This window comes from Crinia signifera, chromosome 3, assembly GCF_055691185.1.
Source record: "Crinia signifera chromosome 3, ASM5569118v1, whole genome shotgun sequence".
Lineage (NCBI taxonomy): Eukaryota > Metazoa > Chordata > Amphibia > Anura > Myobatrachidae > Crinia > Crinia signifera.
The window spans coordinates 12,076,746-12,104,156 of NC_139219.1; the positions used below are offsets into that span (position 1 = coordinate 12,076,746).

Here is a 27,411-nt window from a genome sequence, read left to right on the forward strand (position 1 = left end):
GCTTTACTATAGTTTTAAAAGTCACACAGTGAGTGCAATTTCTGTTCCCCTCCCTTCTCTTGTTTTCTTTACTATCATTTTATTTGGCAAGTGTGAGACTCAGGATGTCTGATTACCGGATGATGAGACGTGATGATCTGGCGACTATATGTGTACGGAGGGACATCCCTTGGTCTGGCCTGAGTAAAGAACTGATGATAAAGGCACTCATGGAAGCCGATCGGGTTCTAGCTGCTGGAGGAAGCCAGTCCAGGGACACTCCTACTCCAAGGGCTCAGTTGGCACAAGACAACACAAGTGATGCCCTGCCAGGGTCAGATGCATCTGCTGGCAACAGTGAGTCTACACTGCAGAGTTACCTTCAAACTGCTGTCAGGCAAATGAAGGACCTGGACCCCACAATGGCCGTGCAGCTAATGCAGTTAGAGGCTGAGCAGCGCAGAGCCGAGCTAGAGGCTGAGCAGCGCAGAGCCGAGCGAGAGGCTGCAGAGCGTCAGGCGGAGCGTGAGTACCAGTTGGAACTGGTGAGGCTCAGCGGCCAGAGCGCTGTTGGTAACCCGGGTAGGAAAAAGCCCCGGCATGACCAATTTCCCGTGCTGGAGAAAGATGGTGACCTGGATACTTTCTTCAGGAGTTTCGAAAAGACTTGCCGGCAGTTTGCACTGGACCCCAGTGAATGGGCAAGTTATTTAACCCCTGGGCTGAGGGGAAAGGCTTTGGATGCATTTGCTGACCTTCCCCAGGAGCTGGATGGAGATTATACTGCCATAAAGAAAGCCTTGCTACAGCGTTTCAACATCACCCCTGAGGCATACCGACAGAAGTTCAGAGACTTAAAGCGCAGCCCCTCTGATACCTATGGGGGCCTGTTAGCACAACTGTCAACCCTATTGCATCAGTGGGTTGAGGGCTTGCAAGTAAAGGACTATGATAAATTGAAGGACCTATTTCTGCAAGAGCAGTTCATCGCACTCTGCCCAGCTGAGGTTAAAGAGTGGGTCCTGGACCGGAATCCCGAATCAGCAGAAAAGGCTGCCACCCTGGCAGACCAATACACCAGCACCAGGGCTTCTGTGGCAAAGAAGACCTGGGGGACGCCCGGGCAAGTCAGCTGGAGAGAGCGGAGACCCGGAGACTCGCCCCAGCAGCCCTCTTCAACTAAACCAGCAGCCGCTGCATTTGTTGGGGGGGTGGGGGGACAACCTGTTTTGGCAACCAGCCGCAGGTGTTTTATTTGCGATGAAGTGGGGCACTTCCGTTCCCGTTGCCCCAAGAGGAACTCTCCTGTGGGGGGCCCAGCCGTGAAACCTATGCCTGCCGTCCTGTGTGTAGGAGGACCACAGGAGAGACCCCGGGACAATCTACAACCAGTCCAGGTAGGACAAAGGGTGGCGCTTGGGCTATTGGACTCAGGGGCAGATCTGACTCTCATAGATTCAGCATTGGTGGGCCCAGAGAACATCATCCCAGGAAAGACTATTGCTGTAAGGGGGGTGAGTGGGGTCCACCCTGATGTTCCTATGGCCAGGGTATACCTTGATTGGGGGGTTGGAAGAGGCATCCGTGATGTTGGGGTGCTGGACAATCTACCTGCCGGTGTGCTTTTGGGGACTGATCTTGGAAAGATGCACACTGCCTATGTCAATGAAAGTGATGTTGGTACTGACTCTGTGTTACTAGCTACCCCTTCTGTCCCTCAGGCGACCCCTGCTGAGCTTTACAATCGTAATGTAAATGTATGTGAGGTTGCAGATTTGTGTTTAGCAGAACCTAACCCTTTGCAAATGTACAGGGGGGAAGTGGGTCACAATAGCTGTACTAAGGTAGAATTTTGTGATGTATCGTTACCAGATAATGTTGCGAAAGCACCAGTATCAGGGGTTGTACAGAATACTGAGCCAATCTCTGTGTTAGCAGTTCAGACAAGGAGAGCTGCAGCCCAGAACAGCTGTGATTTAACCCCTGCCTGTGTGGAAGGGGACTCCCTGGAAGTGGATACCCCTCCACCCCCCTCCCCTCCTGTAGAAGTCTCCAGTTCAGATGCTGTCCTAGAGGAGGGGGGGGCTTGCCTGCCTTGTTTCCCCACACTGATCAGCTGCTCAGAAGTGAGGCATTCAAAGCAGAACAGCAGACCGATCCCAGCTTGGCCGCTCTCAGAGAGCAAGCCAAGGAGGTCCCAACGGGGAATGGCTCAGTCAGAGTTTATGTAGAAAATGGGCTGTTATATCGTGAGCCACCTTCCTCAGAGGACCCTGAAGATGAAGGTCCTAACAGGCAGCTGGTGGTTCCACAGGCTTATAGGGAAGGGTTAATGAAAATAGCTCATGAAATTCCCTTAGGCGGACATATGAATCCGAAAAGAACTCAAGCTCGTTTGAGGCCCAATTTTTTCTGGCCTAACATGGGGAACGATGTACCTAATTACTGTCGCTCCTGCCATGCCTGCCAGTTAGCTGGGAAGCCCGGTGACCAAGGCCGAGCACCTCTCATTTCATTACCACTTATCGCAGAACCCTTTGAGCGGGTTGGTGTAGATCTTGTGGGGCCCCTCGCTATCCCCAGCAGCTCAGGGAAACAATACATTCTCACTGTGGTGGACTACGCCACGAGGTACCCTGAAGCTGTAGCACTCTCCTCCATCCGCGCAGACAAAGTGGCGGATGCGCTCATATCCATTTTCTCCAGGGTGGGGTTCCCAAAGGAGATGCTAACTGACCAGGGTACTCAGTTCATGTCCAAGCTCATGCAGAGTCTCTGTAAGAGGATGCAGGTGGATCACCTCATCACCTCTGCCTATCACCCCCAAACGAACGGCCTCTGCGAACGCTTCAATGGTACCCTAAAACAGATGTTGAGGGTCTTTGTGGAGTCCCAGGGAAGGGACTGGGAAAGGTTCTTGCCGCACCTCCTGTTTGCATACCGGGAGGTGCCTCAAGAATCAACGGGCTTCTCCCCCTTTGAACTCCTGTATGGGCGCCGTGCCCGTGGACCCCTGGATTTGATTAGACAGGAGTGGGAGGGGAAGTTGGTCACCCCGGAAACATCCGTGGTGCACTATGTGGTGCAATTCCGGGAGAAAATGCAGTTCCTAATGGAAATGGCACAGAGCAACCTGAAGGCTGCACAGACCAAGCAAAAACAATGGTACGACCGACAGGCTAGAGAGCGTATCTTTGAGGTGGGGCAAAAGGTATTGGCTCTGGTTCCCATGAGACAGAACAAGCTGCAGGCTGCCTGGGAGGGTCCCTACACTGTAATACAACGTATCAAAGATGTTAATTACATTGTGGAAAAAGGGGAGGGACGTAAGAGGCAGAAGATGTATCATGTCAACATGCTCAAACCTTATCACGAAAGGGGGGCTTGTGTGTTTGCTGTGTGTAGTTTGCCTGAGAATGAGCAAGGAATTGACCCCCTGATGGATTTAGCAGCTGCTGCTAAGGAGGGGCGATCCCTGTCTGATGCCCACTTCAGTGATAAACTGACAGAGGCACAGCGAGCACAGCTCACTGACACACTGCAGCCCTACAAGTCCCATTTCACAGGGAAGCCTGGAAAAACACACTTGGTAACTCATCATGTAAACACAGGTAGTCAGACCCCCCTCAGGCAGCCAGCATACCGGGCTTCTCCTGAGGTGCTGGAAGCCATGAAGAGGGAAATTGATGAAATGCTGCAGCTGGGGGTGATTCAACGGTCTCACAGTGCTTGGGCTGCCCCAGTTGTACTGGTCCCAAAGAAGTGTGGGGGCACCCGCTTCTGTGTAGACTATAGAAGGTTAAATGATGCCACTGTGTTCGATGCCTATCCCATGCCCAGGATAGATGAACTGTTAGATCAGCTGGCCCAGGCACGTTACATCACTGTCATGGATCTGAGTAGAGGATACTGGCAGATCCCACTGTCACCTGAGGCCCGTGAGCGGTCTGCATTTATCACACCATTCGGCCTGTTTGAGTTTCTGGTCATGCCTTTTGGAATGAAAAATGCACCTGCGTCCTTTCAGCGCCTGGTTAATGACCTGCTGGAAGGCCAGGAGACACATGCCGTTGCCTACCTGGATGACATTGCGGTGTTCAGTCAGACCTGGGAAGAGCACCTGATCCATCTGAACAGTGTGTTAAGTAAAATCACGGGGGCCGGGTTGACGATTAAACCAGAGAAATGCCAGCTTGGGCTGGGTGAGGTACACTACCTGGGGCACTGTGTTGGAGGTGGTACCCTTCGCCCAGAGTTAAGCAAAGTAGAGGCTATAACGGAGTGGCCCACTCCCACAACCAAAAAACAGGTCATGTCCTTCCTAGGTACTGCTGGGTATTACCGAAAATTTGTACCCCACTACAGCACTCTAGCAAAACCACTGACAGACTTAACCAAAAAGAAGTTGCCCCAGGTGGTCAATTGGACAAAGGAATGTGAGGGGGCATTTTTGGCGCTGAAGTCCGCATTAGCTAAGTCACCTGTGCTGCAGGCCCCAGATTTCCAAAAGAAGTTTATAGTGCAGACTGATGCTTCCAATTATGGGCTAGGTGCTGTGCTCAGCCAAGTCAATGAGAAAGGAGAGGAGCATCCCATCCTGTTCTTAAGTAAGAAATTGCTTCCCAGAGAAGTAGCCTATGCCACCGTGGAGAAGGAGTGTTTGGCGATTGTGTGGGCTCTCCAAAAACTCCAGCCATATCTGTACGGACGTGACTTTTTAATAATTACAGATCACAACCCATTGGTATTTCTGAATAGAGTTGCCGGAGATAATGGTAAACTGCTAAGATGGAGTCTCATACTGCAGCAGTACACTTTTACCATCCAGCACAAAAAGGGTGCCCACCACAGTAATGCGGATGGACTCTCACGGCGAGGAAGTGAATAGCGCACTGAGGAGATGGTGACGTGGGTCACCACCTCTGTGCGCCATTTTAAAAGGGGGAGGTGTAACGATCAGATCAGGTGATCGATCAAATTAACGTATGCCTCCTGTTATGATTATCTGTTCAATCAATGTATGTCTGATATTGGTGTAATAGTTATGTCTCCTGTGAGTATTGGAATCAGGACATGTCTTGTATGTAAACTGTAGGTGACCCTGGTTTTAGTTTGAGGCCTGTATTTCCTCAGTGTGACATCTGTGGACTCCTCCGGAGTTAGGATGTAAGATAAGATCTGAGCCCTCATAAACCATGGTCCAGAAGAAGAGGTTAGAGTTTGTCCCCTTCCTTCACATCTCTTATCAGTGGGTCTGCTATGCAAGGAAAGAGGATCAATCACTTTGAAAACAGCAGACTGTACATTGCCAGGGACCTTCCACACTCCTTCAGCATGGAAAGAGTGGAATCCCAAGGGTGGGAGGGATGAGGGAGCCTGCAAGGTATAACTAAGGCCTTTCTCCCTATAGTCAGAGTCACTACCTGGGGGTCTAGCAAAACAGGCTGTAGGCGACGAGAGATTTCTTGTGGAGGACCCCCCCACGTCAGGATCTGTATTTAAGTGTAAGATAGGTTCTGTCTTTTTTCCCTTTTTATTTTTGAAATTGCATTTAAAAATCGTTGTGTGTACTTTTAAAATCATTGTAATGTCTTGTAGCCATATTGTTTAAAGCTCTGTAGTATTTCTAGGAATAAATAATACATATTCCCAGTTCTGGTTCTGTGTTCCTAAGACTCATTAGCCTCGGAAGAGAAAGGCTGAAAAACGTTACCATTGTTATCTTGTATTGTGTGGTCAGGGGCGAGCCAAGCCGCCCCTTGCGCAGTTTCAGGCGCTAAAATCAGGTTTTGGCTGGTGGCAGTGTACCTCAAGGAAAGGACCCGAGTGTCCTGAGTGAACCCCAGTCACGGCCGGCGCTGCTCAGATTGACGTATCGGAGCAGGCGACCGGTGGGTCCGTGACAAGTGCGGTAATGGGAGGTTACATACTAACAGGGATGGTTAAGGCCCCGTATACTTAGCCAAATTATTGCCTGCAGCCTCACATGCGATACCTTGGCCGCTGCCCATGGCGAGCCACTGGGCTTCCCAAACGGCAGGATCCGGAGGTAAAACACATACCCTATAAGTGTTTGGCCACATTTAAAACTTGGCTGGGAGGGGGTTAGGCTCCAGGAAGGGAGGGTTAGGGGGGCAGGGAGAAGGTTAGAATACTCACCAGACTCCTGTTGACATTTCCGTGATGCTGGCGTCTGTATTCGGACCGCCGGCACCCCCATCCGCCTGTCATCCGTATGTATTCCTCCTGTAATGGAGCAGAGTTAATAGCTCTGGTTATAAAGTACAGTATTTAGGTGGGTATTAGTATAAACGTAAAATATTGCAAATGATATCAAATTCAATCAATAACCAATAAGTTAACATAAAAATATCCACACGCTACACTCACCACACACACACACACACACAATGGCCTACCCGTTTCCAGCTCACCCTTGCTCGAACCATGCCAAGCCAGATGGACCTGTTGATTGTTTTCTACTTTCAATTTCTATGTTTCTTTGTACAATCAGGTCTCTGTGGTGATAGGACGTAAGCTGTGGGAGAGACCTTGAAGTTGGTTCTTCTGTTCTCTTTGCTACTTGCAGATGTACAATATTGCTGCTGTACGGGGGAGTTTTTCTATAGTACTATCTGAGAGCAGTTATCTACTGTAGTTCTTAATAAGAAAACGATGACATAATTTAGCAGCGCGCACGATTCAGTGCGAACTCCTTAGGGGAACATAATGAACAGCTATTTGTAAAAATCGCTGTTTTTTTGACAATTTTAAACTCATTTTATATTTTATTCAAATGCAAAATCAGACTCGTTTTTCCTGTTTTAAAAAAATTGCTGTGTTGGATTCCGCTGCAGATTTCGAGAAAGATCAGAGATTCTAACAAATCGCTGCTCATTACATTCCCCCCCACCTTGTGTAAATTCAAGATGTTAAATATGAATGGTTCATAGTATACATCTCACATTTCATTTCCAACCTTCATCTGAACATCCTACAGAAGCTATTATTGTTCTCATTAGCATCCGCCTTGCCTGACAAAATTCTCTTTTTTTAATTTTTTTTTTTTACTGAAGGAAGTTAATCAAATCTAAAAGCTTAAATATCTGAAGTGCCTGCAGACCAGTCAATCAGTGCACGGTGTCCTCATACCAAGCGGTGGCAATGACTGGTGCAAACTAAAGGCCCCCATACATAGAGACGACTTGTCCTGAGGCCAAGTCGCACCCTATTCTCCTCCGAGCCGCCCTTGTAGCTCCCCAGGAGGCTCACATACGCTAAGCACTTTGATGTGCCATTTTTTACATGTGATAAATCGCATGCGATTTATCACATGTAAAAAAAATAACAGGGAGCTGCAGGGCGGTGAGGAGCAGTGGGGGCGGGCGGCTAGGGAGGAAGCAGTGGGGCAGCAGCCCGTTACCAGATTGGGGCGGGCGGCGGTGACCATCAGTCTCACTCTCCACTGTCCAGCGCTAGCGGGCGGGCAGCCGTGGCTATTACATCTTTAAAATAACGTGTCAAATGACTCTCCGGCTTTTGATTGGCTGAGATAGAGCACTCTCAGCCAATCAGCGGCCACGGAGGGAGGCCACTGATTGGCTGAGAGTGCTCTATCTCAGCCAATCATTACCCGGGCAGTCATTTGACGTTATTTTAAAGATGTAATAGCCGCGGGCGGCTGCCCACCTGCAAGCGCTGGACAGTGGAGAGTGAGACTGATGGTCACCGCCACCCGCCCCAATCTGGTAAGGCGCTGCTGCCCCACTGCTTGCTCCCCAGCCGCCCGCCCCCACTGCTCCTCACCGCCCCGACTAACCTACATCGTATGTCCCGCCGGTCCGACCCCTGGGGCCGGGTCCGATAGGCACGGGACCGTGCATCGGACCCGACCCCATGTCATGAAGAACCGATTTGGTCCGATTTATCGGGCCGATTGATCGCAATCGGCCAAAATCGGTCCAAATCGGGTTGATGTATGCCCACCTTTAGCCAATAAAATATGAGTCAATTGACCTATAAATTAAATTGAATATAGTTGCTGGGGTCTAGAGTGTGTGGTCACAGGCCACTGCACCCCAACCTGGGAATGGTAGCACTGTTTGCACCCCATTCGTAGGAATGGCGAGTGCAGTGGTATCCTCTCTCTCTCTCTCTATCTCTCTCTATCTCTCTCTCTCTATATATATATATATATATATATATATATATATATATATATATATATATACTCCAACAGACGTGCTAGCACTCCAGTCACTTGAAACAATTTTCTTTATTTGTAGCAATCTATGGCAACGTTTCAATACAATGAAGTATTATCGTATGCCTGACGATAATACTTCATTGTATTGAAACGTTGCCATAGATTGCTACAAATAAAGAAAATTGTTTCAAGTGACTGGAGTGCTAGCACGTCTGTTGGAGTGTACAAGCAGGATTTGCTGTGCAGGCACCCGTCCCAGCAATTTATTTCAGTGGCTGTGCCGGATCATCTGAAAGTATATATATATATATATATATATATATATATATATATATATATATATATATATATACATATATATATAGCTTGGCAGAGTCTGGCACTCTCGCGGTCTCATCAGAAAGAAGACGCAACACAGCATTGGTGGGTCAATGTTTCGGAAGTCGGTTTACTTCCTTTTTCAAGACAAAGGTGTGCGATACTGTCTTGAAAAAGGAAGTAAACCGACTTTCGAAACGTTGACCCACCAATGCTGTGTTGCGTCTTCTTTCTGATGAGACCGTGAGAGTGCCAGACTCTGCCAAGCTATCTACTCCCTTCTCCGGCACCCCGGAAGCTTTACCACGAGATCAGACTGAGTGCCTGCCATCTGCACAATATATATATATATATATATATATATATATATATATATATATATATATATATGGATAATAGCCTGGCACTCTCCTTGTTAAAGGTCTCTGTGGTCCGGTGCTCTCTGTCCCTTTGGGGGGGAGGTATATGCTGCAACGAATAGGCACTCTGGACACTTTCAACATTCAGTCAAATAGAAAATAAGACACAGCTCACACTAGCTGCAGTTGTCAACGTTTCGGGTTACTAAAGGGTAGTAACCCGAAACGTTGACAACTGCAGCTAGTGTGAGCTGTGTCTTATTTTCTATTTGACTGAATGTTGAAAGTGTCCAGACTGCCTATTCGTTGCAGCATATATATATATATATATATATATATATATATATGCTTGTATATGCAGCGTCACTCTGGGACTCCATAAGAATTTAAACAAACTGCTTTTCATTAAGTGTCTACGTCGTTTCGGGCCAATGGCTCTTCCTCAGGACAATACAGTGTACAAGTGACCAGTGCCAAATATTTATATTTGTCACCTTCAGGAGATGTGCTCTGGTGAACAGGTTCTGCATAAATGAGATCATTCACAAGAGCACATCTCCTGAAGGTGACAACGCTTCATGTTTCATTAAACTCTCTTTTACCCATTGTAGGGCGGTTAAACTGGCCCTTAATAACCTCTAAGGTCCATATAGACCACCAAGAAGCTATTTTAGCACATCTTTAATAAAGGTATGGCCCCGTGGGAGGAGTAAGAGGCCCTATTGGCCAGTGTCAAATTATCAGTCTAACTAAAGGCTTCCATCGGCCTATTAAAGTATTCCATCTATTTATATGGACTGAATAAATTCACTGTGAACACTTTTTTTCCTGTGAGAATTGTCAGGATTAACCCTTTAATATCCACAAACCCCTGGTGAAGTCCCAGGAAGGTCCGAAACGCATTGAATATTGCCACCTTTACTTGAAAAAAGAGACTTTTAAACTAGGCCAATCAGCTCCTAACTGATCCTTTTTAAACCAGTCTGTAATTTAACAGTCAGGAGCTGATTGGCCGGAGATAAAGTACCAGGCACTGTATCACTTCTCCCTTATCACTGCTTCATACATCTACCCCAGTGACTTTTATGCCTTGATGCTTATCCTATTCCTTAGACTTACAGTACATTGAGTCTTGCTAAGGGGAATTGCCATCATTGTAAAGCAGGCGGTGCACCAGAATGATGTGATTTACCATGAATTGGCTCATCAAACTGCCGAGATGGTTCACTCTGTGGACAGTAGCTGGTGGCAGCTAGGGCCTTCAAGAAGACTTGCCTACTCTACTGGGAGTCCGAAAGAGCCACCCAATATTGAGTTCCAAGAGAGTAGGTAAGTACAGTATGAGTTTGGATATGTGTTACAGTATACCAATACTCTGAGTGTAGAGAGAGAGGGCTGAGTGGTTGGAACAACATTGCAGTACCTCTGCTCACTTACCTATGGGGACAGACAATGACTTGTTTTTTGTTGTAGTGGGTGTGTCGTAAGCAAGTGGTCTGTATTGTCGGAGTGTGATGCCATCAAGGACATTGTAAAGTGCACATGAAACGCGCCATCGAACACCAAGAAATCCCAATTCACTCAATAAATGGGCAACCGTGGAAGAAAAGCAGACGGCCTCTAGGAGAAATGCACACTCTTTTGGGCGTCCCGGAGCGCCAATCAAGTTTTAGTAAAATTTCAGACAATCCGGGAGAGTTTACCGCAGAAGTGTGACGGTTGGCGGGAAGGATGGTTGCAGCACGGTGAATTTGGATCTACCCTAATTAGCAAAATCTAAATTAAATAAACTCTGTAACCCAAAAAATATAAATTTTTTGGTTTCACCTTTTTTTTCTGCATGTTTGCTCCAGCTTTCAGAAATATACCCCATTATTGTTTATAATGACATTCTATAAACCTGGGCTGCTCTAATGTTTTTATTCATTTCACATAATAACAGAGCAAAAGACAGTCAAATATCTTAGAAGATTAGCTCTCTAGCCCACCTGCTTCATATAATGTCAGAATAAAAGGAATTTATTTAATACTATTTTCCTGTTCTATTTGAATGTTGACCTTACGGGCCAGCGTCAGTGGGAAACTAATTGCAGAGCATGTTTCTATGGCAATCCTTATTAGTGTTCAGAAACATTCAGAACTATATAAAAAGTCTTGTGTTTAAGAGGCACGGGAGAAACAAATTGCTTTTTTCCTGTTCCTTTTCTCCTGCTTCCATATAAGTTTATTGTTGTCTTTGTTTTATAATTCTGTTATTACAGCACTTGTTTATTGAAAACAAAAGAATGTAATTTATTATTGAACATATCTGTATTATTGATGAGCAGATCTATGTATTAACCGCATAAAGCTTGGTTACTGTTGGAACCTCAGTGGCTTTTTTAATGCTAGTAAAAAAAATGGGAGTAAAAATGCCACCCAGACAACGAGCAGTTTTGAGATACATTGTGCGTTACTAGAATTTTTACTAGTGTTTGGAGCTCACTGATATCTTTTACCCAGAATGCAAATGTAACGTTACTGCACTGTTTGTCAGAAAGCGCTATTGTATCTAATGTCATAAAAAATCTATGGGGGTTATTCAAACCTGTTCGCACAAGTGTGAATTTGCAGGCCTGGTGATTATCCATCGTAGTACGCCATGCGCAATGCCATCCTTTTTTTCATTGCCGGCCCTACGCTAGGTGATTTGCAGGAAGACAGTGTTCAGGGGGTGGTAATTGGTTGTTTTCTGGCGTGTCAGGGAAACGCTGGTCTACCAAGGCGTTTGAGGAGCAGGAGTGTGACGATCAGTCTGTTTCTATCGCAGCGACCGAGTGGGTCCTGGCTACGCACACACGACTGGTGGATTTGCAGCTAATCGCCGATCCAGCTAATTTTGGCAAGCCCCTCTAAGCAATTTTAAGGCTTGCACGGGGCGAGGTATAACTCTAGCGAGGGGGTGCAAACTTGATAACAGGGCTCTGTGTTTTAGCAAAGCAACAGTCAAGTCTAACTAACCCCCTATGTGTATCTTTCTTGTACAATATAACGGTTATGGTATAAAGGGTTCACAGTCAAACAGTTGACAGTGTCTAGGCTAACCCCAAATGTCGACATGGACAAAGTCAATTTTGACAAGAGGTCATCACATTTAATCGGTTAACATGGGAATGGATGAAAGGATCCACGTTATTTTTTTATGTTTTTCGGAGTCAGTTTGTAGATTTCAGCACATGGAACTCACATTTGCAAGGTTCCTTCCTCCGCCACCGCTCGCCACACTTTTCCAATCAGAGCCAACATGGATGGTAAGGTATGAAACACACAAAAATAAAATACTCTAATGTGTTTTGCTGCAGCCGGCACAGAGCAACTATTGTTTTGCTTTGCTGGGAGCCAGCTAGGGGCGGTTGCAGGAATACAATAGAATTCCCAGATTTGATCTTGGAGCCAGTGGTGGAACTTGTGGGTGGTGAGCCTAGGTGCAAATATATAATTTGAGCCCCCTTTCCACCCCAACCCAAGTTCACAATATGCAACGCCGCAGTGGGGGACAGGGGGAGGCAGAGGGTGACAGGACAAACAGTGGGTGACAGAAGGAGGGTGACGAGGGCAGCAGTTAGCCTCATTCATCCTCTGGGATACGGTCATTGGGTCACCAGCAAGTTGTTAGAAAGTCATTAGGTCGACATGCATTTAGGTCGACATGTGTCTAGGTCGACATGCAGGAAGGTCAACATGAGTCTAGGTCGACATGGGCATAGGTCGACAGGGTCATTAGGTCAACATGGGTTAGGTCGACAGTCAAAAGGTCGACATGGGGTTTTTCACTGTTTTATGAGCCGACTGTGTCGACATTTGGGTCAAAAAAACGGTGAAAAACCCCATGTCCATATTTCCACTGTTGACCTAACCCATGTCGACCTAATGACCCTGTCGACCTAACCCATGTCGACCTAGACTCATGTCGTCCTTCCTGCATGTCGACCTAGACGCATGTCAACCTAAGTGCATGTTAACCTAATGGTGAAAAAAAAACAGGTCTGAAACGGGTAGGACCCTGCTTTATTACCGTTTAGAAATACCAGTTCAATAGAACCGGTAAATTCACTCTGCACCTTTCAGACTGCACAAATTACCATTTAAAAAGGTAAAAAAATTGCAAAATAACAAGTAAAAAGTGCGGTCTGAAAGGGGCTTAAGTGACAAAGTGGGAACAAGACTATTATTGAGGATGTGGGAAAAGTTTAAAAGTATATTCGTCAAAGAAGCACTAAAGTACAGTATGAGGCTATTTCTGTGGTGCTGAAATGATGTCAAATTTGAGCAAAAATGTCGCTTGTCAGAGATAAATACAACTTGCACTATTCTTAGTACTTCTGGACTACAGTACTTATAGAGCAAAGGGAAATGTTGTCTGGCAAGTGATTCTAGAGCGCCCATTGTCCTCTATCCTACACTATTCTCAGGCGAATGATGATAAATATAATAACAATAGTAATAATAAGTAGACATTGGGGACGAGATGTAATCGGGTGCAATTTTTTTTAGGTGTCTAAAAAAAATCGCACCATATTGCACATGTCACATTTGCGATTTTTCCCGAAATTGGCACATGTAATAGGGTGCGGATTTTTAGACAAAGTCAGAATTCGCTTGAAATTTCTGGAGATTTTTAGTAAAGGAAACTTGCAGTCTTTTTAGACAAGTGCGTTTTTTTTTTTTTTTTTTTGTTACATTCATGTGCGATTTTTTTTAGTAACGGGAATGTGGATTTCTGATAAAATGAACATAACGAGCCACAGGCTTAATGAGCCGGTCATGGTTCCCAAAACAAGGGGGACAAAAAAGAATGGGGACCTCCTGTATTTTGAAACTAGCACCAGACTTTTTTACATTGTTTTAATAGTAGAACTACAAGAACCAGCAGGCCCATTATCTTCCCCCCGGCTCAGCTTATCTTATTTTTGGAACCAGAACCAGTCCAATAGCTCGGTGGTGGTTTTTTAAATGGGATACGGTTGTATTGTCGACCCAACTTAGGTCAACAGTCGTTAGGTCGACACCGTTGGGTCGACAGGCAACAAGGTTGACAGGGTACTAGGTTGACATGGATGAAGCTTGACAGGTATCTAGGTCGACATGGATGAAGCTCGACAGGTATCTAGGTCGACATGGATGAAGGTTGACAGGTGTCTAGGTCGACTTGGGTTAGGTCGACAGGTCCCGAGGTTGACATGTTTTTTTTTTACATGTATTCCGCATGCGCTCGCCACGTTTCATAAAATCAACTCCATGCGGTCGCGGATAGCGGAGGTATGAACAGGTCGGGAGGACACGTACCATGTCCCCTCGCGGCGCTCGCTGCGTTCGCCACGCTTCGGGCTGACGTGGATAGTGGGGGTATGAACAGGTCGGGAGGATGCGTACCACGTCCCCTCGTGGCGCTCGATGCGTTCGCCACGCTTCGGACTGACGTGGATAGTGGGGGTTTAAAATGGAGGCATTTGCCAGTATGTGACATGGAGCCCTGGCAAATGCATCCTTTATTGTGCATGAGATGCACTTGCGCCCGCACCCCCCCCCCCATTGTGCACTAGACGCACACGCTACCGAACCCCTAACCCTGACCGTCTCCATGAAGTGGACACGGGCAGGGTTGCCGTACCCTGCCAAACAAATTACTGAGATGCAATTGTGTACGAGACACTCGTGTGGCCCAGGTAGATGGAGCGTCTCTCCGCCGGCACCCACAGGATCGCCTCTCCGCCGGCGTCCGCCGGCGCAGGGGATCTGCCGGTTACCGGCGCTGTGTCAGAGACGCTCACTAGGCTTGCCAGGGACAGAGCTGCAGCTCGTGGGGACAGTACGGTGACTAGCTGCCTGACGGGGACACTACGCTGACTACACAGGGCTGCCACGGAGTCACTACGCTGACTACGCTGGGCATCCGTTGCCCTACACTGACAACGTAGCTTGGCCTATGCTGACAACGTAGCGTAGCGCGGCGCCTGTGAAACTACACAAGTACTGAGATTTATTTTTTGGCTGCACACTTTTGCTCACATTTTATTGAGATTTATGACATGATTATTTGTATTAAAACTTAGCTTTTAATGGGTTCCATGTTAAACTATACCAGTCAGGGACGGTGTAAGGTTTCTCAGCACCCTAGGCAAAACTTCAACCTACTCCCCCCCCCCCCCCTACAAAAAAAAAAATCATGTGGTCTTCACAGCCCCCCTGGGTAAGTCCCCTGCTTTCCCTGGAGGCCCTCTGCACCCTCCCCTTTGCCACCCACAATAGAGTACAAGGAGGAGGGGGAAGCAATATAGGGAAGTATGCCTCAAGAGAAAGTATGGAGGCATCCTTGATTTTTTGATTTGCAGACTTGGTGGCGCTCCCCCAGATCCCGGCACCCTAGGCAGCTGCCTAAGGCTGCCTAATGGTAGAGCCAGCCCTGATACCAGTTACCCTTGGGTGGCTGTGAAAGAAGAATTAAACAAATACTCCTGTATACAAGGAATCTGTAACTGATAATACGTCTGATTATATTGGAGCATTAGATACTTGACCGTTTTGGATTAATTCATCAGAGTCAGATTTCTATTAGTTTTGTATGCAGAAAAATAATAAAAAGATCTCTTATATTGAGCTCATTTTTGTAATCGTGGTGTTATTTTTAGTATAAGTATATAAAGTACACTAGAATCTGGAACAATTCTTATCAATTAAAGTTTAATTGTTCAACAATTCAACTTTTATTTACTGGTCTTCTCCTGCTCCAATCCGGTCTCTGTATCCTGTATCCTATCCTATAGGACCACCCCATTCTGACATCAGTTTATCCAGATCTGGCTGCTGGCCCTTTCTCCTTTTTCCATCCACTAATCACCCTTAGTTGGTTTTTATTTGTCACACGTGGAGACCAGTTTTTTTTTTCCATATGGGGCCAATGGGCTTGTTTTTTCCTGTGGGGGGCCAATGCGTTTTTCCTTGTGGGTGGTGGTGTGCAGTGGCAATTTTAACATTTTGTTCGGTGTACCGCAAGTTGAAAAAGTTTGAAAATTACTGCTCTAGACTAGAATCATGAAGTCACCATATAATGTTCAAGAGGATATGTATAAATACTGTATAAGTGATGTCACCATACCTTTTTTTGTATTAGGGGTTGAGAAAACACTGCTTATATTTCTTTCTGCACATTTGTAATTTCAGAGAGATATCTGAAAACTACGACTTAAACTCAATAGAAGCCAACGCGTTCTCACACAATCTTCAACTACAAGAAATGTGAGTAATTCAGTATCCTCGTCTTCCGCATTCTGAGACTGTACAGTGTTAGATGTCTGATGGAAGTGAGACCGCTCATCCCAGGACCCATTTCAGTTACAGTAGGTGCAATTGCATCTCGCAAGTAATTTTCATCGCAAATTTTAATTTAAAACTAAAAATTTAATTTGGAAATTCAATTTAAAAATTGAGATTCATTTTTCACAGCAAATTTGTGGGGGGGTTTTTTTGCAATTTTTTTTTGGGGTAAAATATTAAACATATTAATTTATCCACCATTACTAAACAAAAATTTCTCAGGTATGCGCAATGCCACGATATCTGCGACTTTTCATCGTGCGAGTTTACATCTGCAAACTAAATTGTAAATTAATTTACCATCAAAACTACTTAACATAGAAAGTTGCTTACATTTATATACACATTTTATATACAGTATCTTCCCCATATGATGAGCTTTACCCTGTACATATCGTGATTTGCAAAGGTCCCACATTGGCTACAAATCATCGCGGTAAACTTAGTGGAGACAAGAGCCCTTTTTTGGCTCTTTGTCACAGGCACCCCTGCTACATTCTTCACCAGCCATCCAGCATCTTGGAATATGAGCTGTTCATGATGGCTATTGGTGACCTTGGTCACATGACCACTTCTTGTTTTCACCACCCATGTCCCACGTACTGCCATCCTTGTAACTATTATTTTTACATATTTGCTATTATACATGAATAGAGCCTAAAAATCCCCAATACCTCAGAAACAACAGCTAGGCGTTTAAAAGGCATACGGTCGTAGTGTCGGCTGCATTTAAGTCGACAGTCATTAGGTCGACCCGTTGGGTCGACAGGTGGGAAGGTCAACAGGGTTCTAGGTCAACATGGGTCAAGGTTGAAAGGTGTCTAGGTCGACAAGGGACAAGGTCGTTAGGTCGACATTTGTTTTTTCACTTTTTTTGAGCCAACATGTGCCGACAGGCTGTATTTCATGCCCTACCATCCACTAGAGCATGGATGAAGAATAAAAAAGCATGCAGAGCGTAGCGAGGCACCGTGCCCGAAGCATGGCGGGCGAAGCGAGCGATGCGAGGGGCTGCGGTTGACTTCCAACTGTGTCCATGTCGACTGTGTCGACATCCGGGTAAAAAAAAGTACACAAAAACCATGTCGACCTAACACATGTTGACTTAAACCCATGTCGACCTAGACACCTGTCGACCTTGACCCATGTCGACCTAGACTAGAACCCTGTCGACCTTCCCACCTGTCGACCCAACGGTGTCGACCTAATGACTGTCGACCTAACTATGGTCGATAAAACGATCCACACCCGTTTAAAAAGTGTAAATCTCCATTTCTACAAACCCAAACTTTGGTAAATATACTCGTTGTATGTATAGAAAAGAGAAAACATCTTTGCTTAACATAGAAGTATTCCTGAGTAGGGAAGAAAGCCCTCAGCGGTGTCAGTGCCGCATTCACAATCACAGGGGGCTGCTGCGGCTGGTCAGCATCTTCCTCCTCATTCCCCTAATCTCCGGCAGCGACTGTATAACAGAGCTTTCCTCAGATGTATGTGCACCTGCTCTCCGTGTAATCTCATTACCACAAGCATGCCTGCACTGTGCTCAGCCTATGGAGAAATGCTCTTTATCATCCCCATTCAGCCTCTCCGCTCTCAGGCGTACATACCATACGTCGGCACTGGCAGAAGGTCGACATAACCTTAACGTTGACATGGTCGACACTTACAAGGTCAACATGCGTTTTTCACTTTTTTTGCTGTTGACCGACTTGGTTCATGCATTACTATACAAGTGGTCATAGGAGGTTATTCTGGTTCACTTGCAAAGGCACAATCACTCTCTAATGGACAAAACAAGGTGCACTGCAGGTGGGGAAGATGTAACAGGTGCAGAGAGAGTTAGATTTGGGTGTTTCATTGTTTCTGTGCAGGGAAAATACTGACTGCTTTATTTTTACACTGCAATATAGATATCAGTTTGAAGTACAAACCCCACCCAAATCTAACTCTCTCTGCACTTGTTACATCTGCCCCACCTGCAGTGCATCATGGTTTTGTCCATTAGAGAGTGACTGTGCCTTTGCAAGTGAACCAGAATAACCCCCATAGTGTGAGAATATAATAATGTGCTGAGCGCAGCGAGCCATGCGAGGGGACACGATACACTTATATGGTGTCCATGTCGATATAGATGTTGACATAGACACCAGAAAACGTGAAAAATGTGCGTCGATCTTGTGGGTCTTGACCATGTCCATGTCGACCTTCTGGCAATGTTGACCAAAGTTATGTCTACCATTTTCAGGTGATAACCATGGACCATTAGTGGTCAACCTAGTGACTGTTGACACAGACATTGTCTACCCACTATACCGTGACCTTTCATTATACGGCAGATTTACACTAATATATGTGTGCGGTCGTTGAGCTATTGCATGTTACCAGCTGTTGGATAATGACCGGTTTATTGCTGCTTAGAAGGTTTTATATTCTAGTAATGAGCAGTTATTTTACCGAGCTGTCAGACGCTGACAACTTTTTGAGATAATTGAAAACTTCTGGAAAGTTCTACAAAGGTTCCATTTCTTTATAACAAATAATACTTCTGGAACACCTATGACAGCGATAAGTCTTTTGCACCCTGACACCCACTGGATCCAATTTACATTGATAATATTAATATTGATAATATTAAGTCAAAGCTCGTCGTGATGGAAAACTTCAGTAGAGGAGTTGAAGGCTTGCTGGCTTTTAGGAGACAGCGCAGGGATTAAATCACGGTTCTGTAACGTACAGTTATGTCATACACCTGTCCTGACTTCTCCATGTGCCAAGGGAAGCCATACAATTACTTTTGTGTTTTATTCTAAGTTGTACTTCTTATTTGCCTTGTGCCAGAGTCTGTTGCATATGTGCAGGTCTTCGAGAACATGGCAGCCATTTTCCCAGTTATTTTTGCTGCTGCGCAGACAAGCGCCTGACTTTTTAAAAAAGTGAATCAACATAGGCCAAAAATTGGACAAAATTGGCAATTGAATAGTTAACTATTGCAATTGCACCAAAAAGAAGAGCAGAGGATATTTTGAGGATCTCTCACAGCTCAAAGGGTTAATGACAAGGGTTGCTTGGCAATTTTCACACCTAATTTAAAAAATGACCATGGAACTTGACGGGGTTAACCTTATTTCTTCTCAAATAGGAAACACATGTTGGGCGAGATGTACTAAGCCTTGAAAAGTGATAAAACGGAGAGTGATAAACCACCAACCAATCAGCTACTAAATGTAATTTTTCAAACACAGCCTGTGACATGGCTGGTAGAAGCTGATTGGTTTTGCACTCTCCATTTTATCACTTTTCAAGCTTAGTACATCTCGCCCAATATGTTTTTCCTATTTGAGAAGAAATAATGTTAACCCCGTTATGACCTTTCAACCTACAGCCATGTCGACCTTTTCCCATGTTGACCTAGACACATGTCGACCCTTTTCCATGTCGACCTAATGGTGGCGACCTAATGACTGTCGACCATAATGCTGTAGACCAAATGATCCAAACCCCTCTAGGTCAACAGAAGGTCATGGTCGACATTGAAAAGGTCAACACTGATTTTTCATATTTTTTTGGTCTAGAGATGGACTTGGTTCATGCTTTGCCATCCAAGTGGGCAGCGAGCCATACGTGGGGAAGCAATACACTTATGTCGACATAGGCACCTCAAAAAAAAAAAACCCTGTGAAAAGATAGTGTCGGCCTTTTCAGTATCAACTATGTCAATGTTGACTTCTTGCTTGTGTCGACATCATGGGGGAAATTTACCAAAATGGATTCGTAAAAAATAGGTGTATTCGTAGGCAGAAATACACCTATTTTTTACACATTTGTATTTTCGGGATTTAAAAATCGGGGAACCCCTATTTGTCGGGCAGACTGCCCGAAAAATTCATATTAGCGGCCGTATATATTGCCAGCTAATACAAATCATTACACCATCGGAGGGTTACAAAGCAGTCGTATATGACTGCTTTGTACATTCCCCTCCGGAACACGACTTTGCATACGACTGAAACAGTCGTTTGCAGTCGTAGGGAAAATACTAATACGAAAAACTAGGTTTTTCATATTAGTAATAAACTCACCATCGGGTATCCCTTTGGTCCCACCTGCTGTTGATACACTTAAATATATAACCTATATAACCTTATCTAAAAACTTAACCTAAAATAAAGACACGACACAAGTGCTGGCGTTTCAAAACAGAATGTCAAATTTATTTGACAAATTAAACTAAGGCTATGAATGGTGGCGGCGCCAAAGAACGGTCATTATAGGAAGGAGGGGTTAAAGATCACTAAGTCATACATACAACGCTGGGTGACCACTCTCCCTGGTCAGCCACCAGGCCTGGTGGTGACGGCCATCCCCCGGGCAGAAGCGTGGCCCATGACAATCGTTGTCGAGGGAGAGTGTACCCCACTACCTACACACACACAGAGTTCTTAAAGCATGACCGTTCTTTACCGCCACAGCCAGGCCCTAGGCCGCAGCCACCGCCACCACTAATAAAACGCTCAGCACCGTGTCGCTAACCAGGCAAAAATGTTGCCTAAAAACAGAGCCATACCTTCTGGACTCAAATGTACGCCGTCGCTCCTGTATAGCTCAGGGCGCTGGAAGCTGATGGCGTTGTGCCAAATGACACCCCCGCCATTAGCTAACAGGTATCTTGCCACCATAGAGTTCACCTTCTTGCGTGAACGCTCTATGCTGGTGCATGATCTCGCTGTCCTCCATACTATCCTGGATAACATGGAGGACCACACCAACATACATGAAGGCAACACCTGGGCGATGATGTGAAGGTCCCGGACAATCATGGAGCGCAGCTCCAGGACGGATCCCCGTCCAAGGTCATTCCCGCCAAGGTGGAATATAATGACCTCCGGGACCCCAAACTGCTTAACGGCACTGATCATTTGGGCCTGCAGTGAACACCACCTCATGCCCCTCACTCCTAACCACCTAACCTCCCCAGCTTGCGGAAACATGCATACATCAGAGGCGATTTTTGCCTGCGAGGCCCAATATACAAACGAATGGCCCAACATCCACACGGACTTAACGTCCCGTCGATCTGAAATATGCATACAAGAGGTTAGTTAGTTGGAGGAAAACTCATCTTTGCACTCACACGCTGAAACAGGTAATGAAGATAGGGAGGAGGAAAAACCGTGGCCGACCAGCTCTTGAGGCACAAAACACACCGCCCGGAGTAAACTACCAAGTACGCCATGCCAGATTGTAATTATAGCCAAATTGTGCCCCCGGGCGAATGCGAAAACACACCTCAAGGCCCCCACTGGAAGTTGGCGAGCGCTTATGCGTCCAGTCGACCATGGTAATCAGTGATAGACAAAGACGGCCGAATGTACCTTCGGAATGCTGCCGAGCGCCATCGACCCAGAGATTGAATCTCTGCGTCGGAGCGGCCCTCCGCAGCCGCCGAGGTAGCAGCCCCAATCCGGAAGGAATGCGACCCAAATTCCTTCGGATCAAGGCCTATGGCCTCCAGCGCCCGTCCCAAGACGTGCCCAAACTGGTATTTGGTGAGAGGCGACCCGTCCTCATGCATCAACCAAGCACCAGGCAGATTCGGGCGTGCCTGCGTCAAGGCCGTAGCCAGCGCCACAGGGCACGCCCCCTCCACCGTACATGGGAGCAGGGACAGCCATCTCCCCCTACCAGCCTGATCTGTCTTGGATCGTCGCAGGTGACAAAGCACCGAATCCTCCTGGACCACTAAATCGTCCACGGACAAAGGTGAAGGAGCCCGTTTTGACGGTGCCACCAGCTCTCCGACCCTGAAAGCCCCGTGATATGCCATTGCAAACGCTGTTCGGAACAAAAGTACCTCGTAGGCAGGCCAACAAATGTCCCCTAGGGCGTCCAGCAACGCCGGTAGCAAGGTCATATCAATCGGGCGTCTCCGGTCTGGGAGTGCCGGTGAGGCTCTCCGCCATCCACGTAATGCTCTTGACACCAGAAACGACCGGGACGGGTCCGCCCTACCCTGCAAGGCAGAAAAGAAAGACACCCCTGCCAATATCCTGCGCACGGATGCAACAGTACGACCTAAGGAGTATAGACTCCATACGAAGGCCACCATGGCCGCATTAGGTGTCTTACCTGACTAAGGGGCAGACAGCCGGAACTGTTCCCACTCTTGCCAACCTGCCCGATAGCATTGAAGCGTCGTGGGTGCAATAGCCCGCATGGCTAGCCCCTCCATTCCGGCCTGATCATCTGCCAAACATAAGAGGGACAACATTCACCAACGGGAGAAGCATGAGGTGCCAGGGCCCGGAACTTTTCCCAGTCAGCCCTGGACAAGGCGTCCACCAAGGAGTTTTCCACCCCGGGAATATGCCTTGCCACGAAGTGTACGTTCAGCAGCAAACATCTTAAGACCAGACGCGCTAAAAGGCGAACTACTGGAAGGGAGGCAGAACCCTGGCGGTTGATTGCGTGCACCACTCCCAAATTATCGCACCAGAAAACAATGCTAGCATTGCGCAGTCTATCGCCCCATATTTCCAGAGCTACCACTATGGGGAGCAACTCGAGAAGCAGCAAGTTCTTAGTGAGGCCCTCTGTGACCCACTCCGGAGGCCACGGTGCTGCGCACCATGACCCATCCAGGAAGGCTCCAAAACCCACCCCTCCTGCGGCATCAGTGAACAACTGCAGTTGGTGGTTGTCGCAGGGGGGGGAAGGCCATATGAGGACCCCATTAAACTGCTCCAAGAAGGAGAGCCACACTCGCAGGTCCCTCTTCAATTCGGCTGAGAGCCGTATGAAGTGTAAGGGATGTCTGACCCCAGAGACGGATCTCTCCAGTTTTCTACAGAAAACTCGTCCCATTGGAATCACCCCGCAGGCGAAATGTAGCAGACCCAACAATGATTGCATCTGGCGCAGCTGCAGCTTACCTGTGGAGAGCGCGAGGGCTATTGCCGCCCGCAAACGGGCCAGTTTGTCCAGAGGAAGCCTGCAGCATCCGGCGACGGTGTCGATCTCGATGCCCAAGAAGGAAAGGCAGGAAACCGGCCCCTCCGTCTTGTCGGCAGCCACCGGTACCCCAAGATGTTGAAACAGGCCCTGCATGTATGCGAGCAAAACTCCGCAGCGCGCTGATTCCGCGGGACCCACGCACAGGAAATCATCCAGGTAGTGGGCCACCCCGGACTCCCCAGATCCTGTAACGACGCACCAGTGCAGAAAGCTACTGAAGCATTCGAAGAAAGCACATGAGATCGAGCAGCCCATGGGCAAGCACCTGTCCACGTAAAAACCTGTGGGGAGGCGAAAGCCCATGAACCGAAACGATTCCGGGTGCAGGGGAAGGAGGCGAAAGGCCGACTCGATGTCAATCTTTGCCAGCAGCGCACCAGGGCCAAAGCCCCGAACCATTGTTAAAGCCTGTTCGAAAGATTGGTACCGAACCCGGCACAATTCTTCGGGGATGGCGTCATTCACCGAACTGCCCACAGGATGGGACAGGTGTTGAATGAGCCGATATTTTCCCGGGGCCTTCTTGGGAACCACTCCCACTGGTGATAAAACTAAATTGGCCACTGGGGGGAACTGAAAAGGACCTATCATCCTACCCAGTGAAACCTCCTTAGACACCTTCTCCAAGACCACCCCGGGCATCTGAATGGCGGACTTTAAATTTCGGGGTGACGAGGTCGACACCTCCCCGTCAACGGGAAGGCGGAAACCCACGTCGAATCCCGACCGTAAGAAGGAAGCCTCCTCCTTTTGGGGGTATGCCGCCAGCCAACTAGCCATGCGATCGAGCCTAACTGGGGAAGGGGCCTTAGTGAGGGTGTCCCCCTGACGCTTGTGCAGCTGGAGGGCCTCCCTGCTTCCCCTTTTTGCATTCCTTAACGGAGTGGGGGCCCCAACACTTAGAACAGCAATGCTTGTACTTGCATCGCGCCCCCAGGGGACAACCCGCCCCGTTGTATGCGTAACAGCGACCGGCGGAGGGTCCCCCGGCCCCCCCTCCTGCGCGAAAGGGCGCCGTGGTCTTCTTTGGAGGAGGGGTGGGGGCCGCGGTGGCTGGAGCTGCAGGTTTTGGGCCCATCCAAATCTCTACGTCTTTGCAACCTAGGTTCATGATTGCCAAACCCGACTGTTTCCTTCTGAAACTCTCGTCATAGGATCGCCATGTCGAGTCCCCATCCGTAAGGAACATAGCATGAATCATGTGCATATAACGCACCATATTCATGTGTTCCTGGGGCCTAGTTTCCAGGTAACAGGCGGCAAACATGAAGAGGCCCGCTTGCCACCGGTGGTAGGTGCAAAAGGCCTCCTCCCCAATCCCCCCTTTCCGCGTCGCTGTGCGGTAATCCTTCTCGTCCTGGGCTGTCATTTTAAAGAAATTAACATATTTCCCATCCCTGATCCGCTCTTGCACGCTGCGCCTCAGGCCCCTAAGTACCGCGGTATTTTCACACTGCACCACCTGACCTCTAGGGTATAGGGGGGACCCTGAACTGCCGCTAGAGCTAGAATGGCGGCGGCGTCGCCCGTGGCGACGCCGACGTCTCCGCGACCTTCTTCCTCCCTCCTCCCCGGACGTAGCAGAATCTTAACGGCCGGAGGATGAGGAGGAGGTGCGGGACTCCCTACGCCTGCGCCTCTTGCCCTTCTTTTTTGACCCACCTGAAGTGCCGTCCCGGGGCACGAGGCTCAATTCCAACGGTCCACCTTGGTTAAGGGCATCCGTAGAGGCTGGCCGGACAGCTGCAGCCGCGGATGTGGAAGCCTCCGGAGCATGGGTAACACCGACTCCTCCCGATGATTGGGCCGTCACGTTGGGCAACGCAGAGGGGGAAGGGGTGGATGACGCTGCATTTGGGGCCTGCCCCAGAAAGGAAGACAGCAAAGCCAGGAACTGCCTTGCATCCTCCCCTGCCATAGGTATTTGGGGGGCCGGGGCTGCCTGAACTATAGACGTGGGCCCACTAATGGGGGCCGCTGAAGACCCGCCCCCGGTGACCCGCAGGGGAATCCTCCTGGCTACCTGCAGCAAGCGCCTCCTAGCGAGGTGCAGTGATGATGTGACCCCCAGTCTACCTGCCCTGGTGGGTGTGGCAGTAGGGGCAGCTACTGGAAGGGGTGCCCTCTGCCCACTCTCCCCCCTGGGAATAGCAGCGGGGGCCCTGGGCGTCAGCTGTATACCAGAGGGGCGCCCCCTACCCCTTGCCCTTATACTGGGCCTGCTCTTTCTATGGGGTGGGGGAGTGGATGATGCAGGCGCGACCAGGCCTGCGCTGGGAGCCGCCGGTCCCCGCCGCGCCCTCCCCCGGACCACAGGACCCGGAGGGGCGGCGAAGCCGGACACAGCGGGCCCCCCAGCAGTGAACGCAGCATCAGCAAGCCGGGCAGGCAAGCGGGAGAGCCTGGCTGGCCTTGGCATCCTGCAACACGCTGCCTATCAATCAAAGCTACCCTGCTGAATGTATGCAGACTGCACAGGTATGGCCTAATGCAGCAGGGAGGGGGGGGGGAGAAAAGAGAAAATATATATTAGATATCGATATCAAAGTAAAAACCTGACTCAATGGGGGGAAGCTGCACTGGACGTCTTGCCTGGTGGACAGCTTCTTGGACAGGGGCAGATCACTCTAACAACGAGATCATTCCTACCCTGCTTGGACCCTCCCCCCTGTTCTGATAGGCCTTGTGCCCATCCTCATTATCATAGCCATGTGACCAACAGCAGAGTGTACCCTGTGAGAACCCTTAGTGGTTTATGTCACTTCAGGCTTAATCAGCCTTCTGTGTTTCTATTTCCCCCTAAGTCGGGTTTGTTGACCATTTACAGGTGTCGACAAAGTCACTATCGACTATTAGTGATCGACCTAGTGACTGTCAACCTAGAGCTTGTCAACCCACTACACTGTAACCCAGCCTCCTATATTCCTGTTTAAAGCAATGTTCCTTTGTTGTTGCTACAGTATGTCCCAATACACAACAGTGAGTGAGGGAATTTCACATAAGAGTGTTGAAAACATGATTGCAATAAACTCTTTTGTTTGTGTGGGGGAGCAGGCTTGGGAAAAACACTGATTGGGGGCAGAGTGGGGGAAATACAGAGAATGGGGGAGCAGGCTGGGGGAAATGCACTGAATGGGGCAAAGTGGGGGACATACAGATTAGAGGGGAGCAGGCTGGGGGAAATACACTGAATGGGGCAGAGGAGGGGGGGCATAAAGAGAATGAGGGAGCAGGCTGGTGGAAATACACTGAATGGGGCAAAGTGGGGGACATACCGAGAAGGGGGAGCAGGCTGGGGGAAATACACTGAATGGGGCAAAGTGGGGGACATAAAGAGAATGAGGGAGCAGGCTGGGGGAAATACACTGAATGGGGCAAAGGGCGAGATTCTCTATCACAGAAATGCGGTAAAAACCCCGTTATCGGGTTTTTACCGCATTTCTGTATTCTCTAACCTCCCTCTGCAGTGTCACCGCTGCGGAGGGAATCGCCAGCAAAAGCTGGCGGTTCCCTGCAGAAGCCTATGGGCTTCTTACCGCAGCGGTGTGTGAGGGATCCGTCACGGATCCCTCCCAGCATGCCCTGCGGCCGGCGCGTCAGTCTGCGCATGCGCAGACGGACTCCCGGGTCATAGACCCGGAAGTCCAGCAACGGCGCCTCATCTCAAGGGACAGCTCTTACCGCAAGAGCTGTCCCTTGCGTTAATGACCGCATATTTTAGAGAATATGCGGTCATTAGAAATGCGATGCCGGGCGAAGAGGGCTGCGGATTTTAGAGAATCCCACCCAAAGTGGGGGACATACAGAGAAGGGGGAGCAGGCTGGGGGAAATACACTGAATGGGGCAGAGTGGGGGACATACAGAGAAGGGGGAGCAGGCTGGGGGAAATACACTGAATGGGGGCAGAGTGGGGGACATACAGAGAATGGGGGAGCAGGCTGGGGGAAATACACTGAATGGGGGCAGAGTGGGGGACATACAGAGAATGGGGAAGCAAGCTGGGGGAAATACACAGAAGGGGGGCGCAGGCTAGGGGAAATACACAGAAGGGGGAGTAGGGTGGGGGAAATACACTTAATGGGGGCAGAGTGGGGGACATACAGAGAAGGGTGGGAGTCTTCTTATGTGATTCATGGTTCAGGCTGAATGGTCGGCCCCCACACATTTTCACCTCACCAAAT

The 27,411-nt window shown here is 48.3% G+C and overlaps 1 protein-coding gene across 2 annotated transcripts in view; it reads left to right on the forward strand.

Moving 5' to 3' along the window:
* FSHR (follicle stimulating hormone receptor) overlaps positions 1-27,411 on the forward strand; it is a 117,178-nt gene that overhangs the window by 47,791 nt on the left and 41,976 nt on the right. For both annotated transcript variants that reach the window (XM_083175269.1, XM_083175270.1), the window contains exon 3: positions 16,063-16,137. In XM_083175269.1, the coding sequence (XP_083031395.1) occupies positions 16,063-16,137 (75 nt within the window). The remainder of the gene's footprint in view (positions 1-16,062; positions 16,138-27,411) is intronic.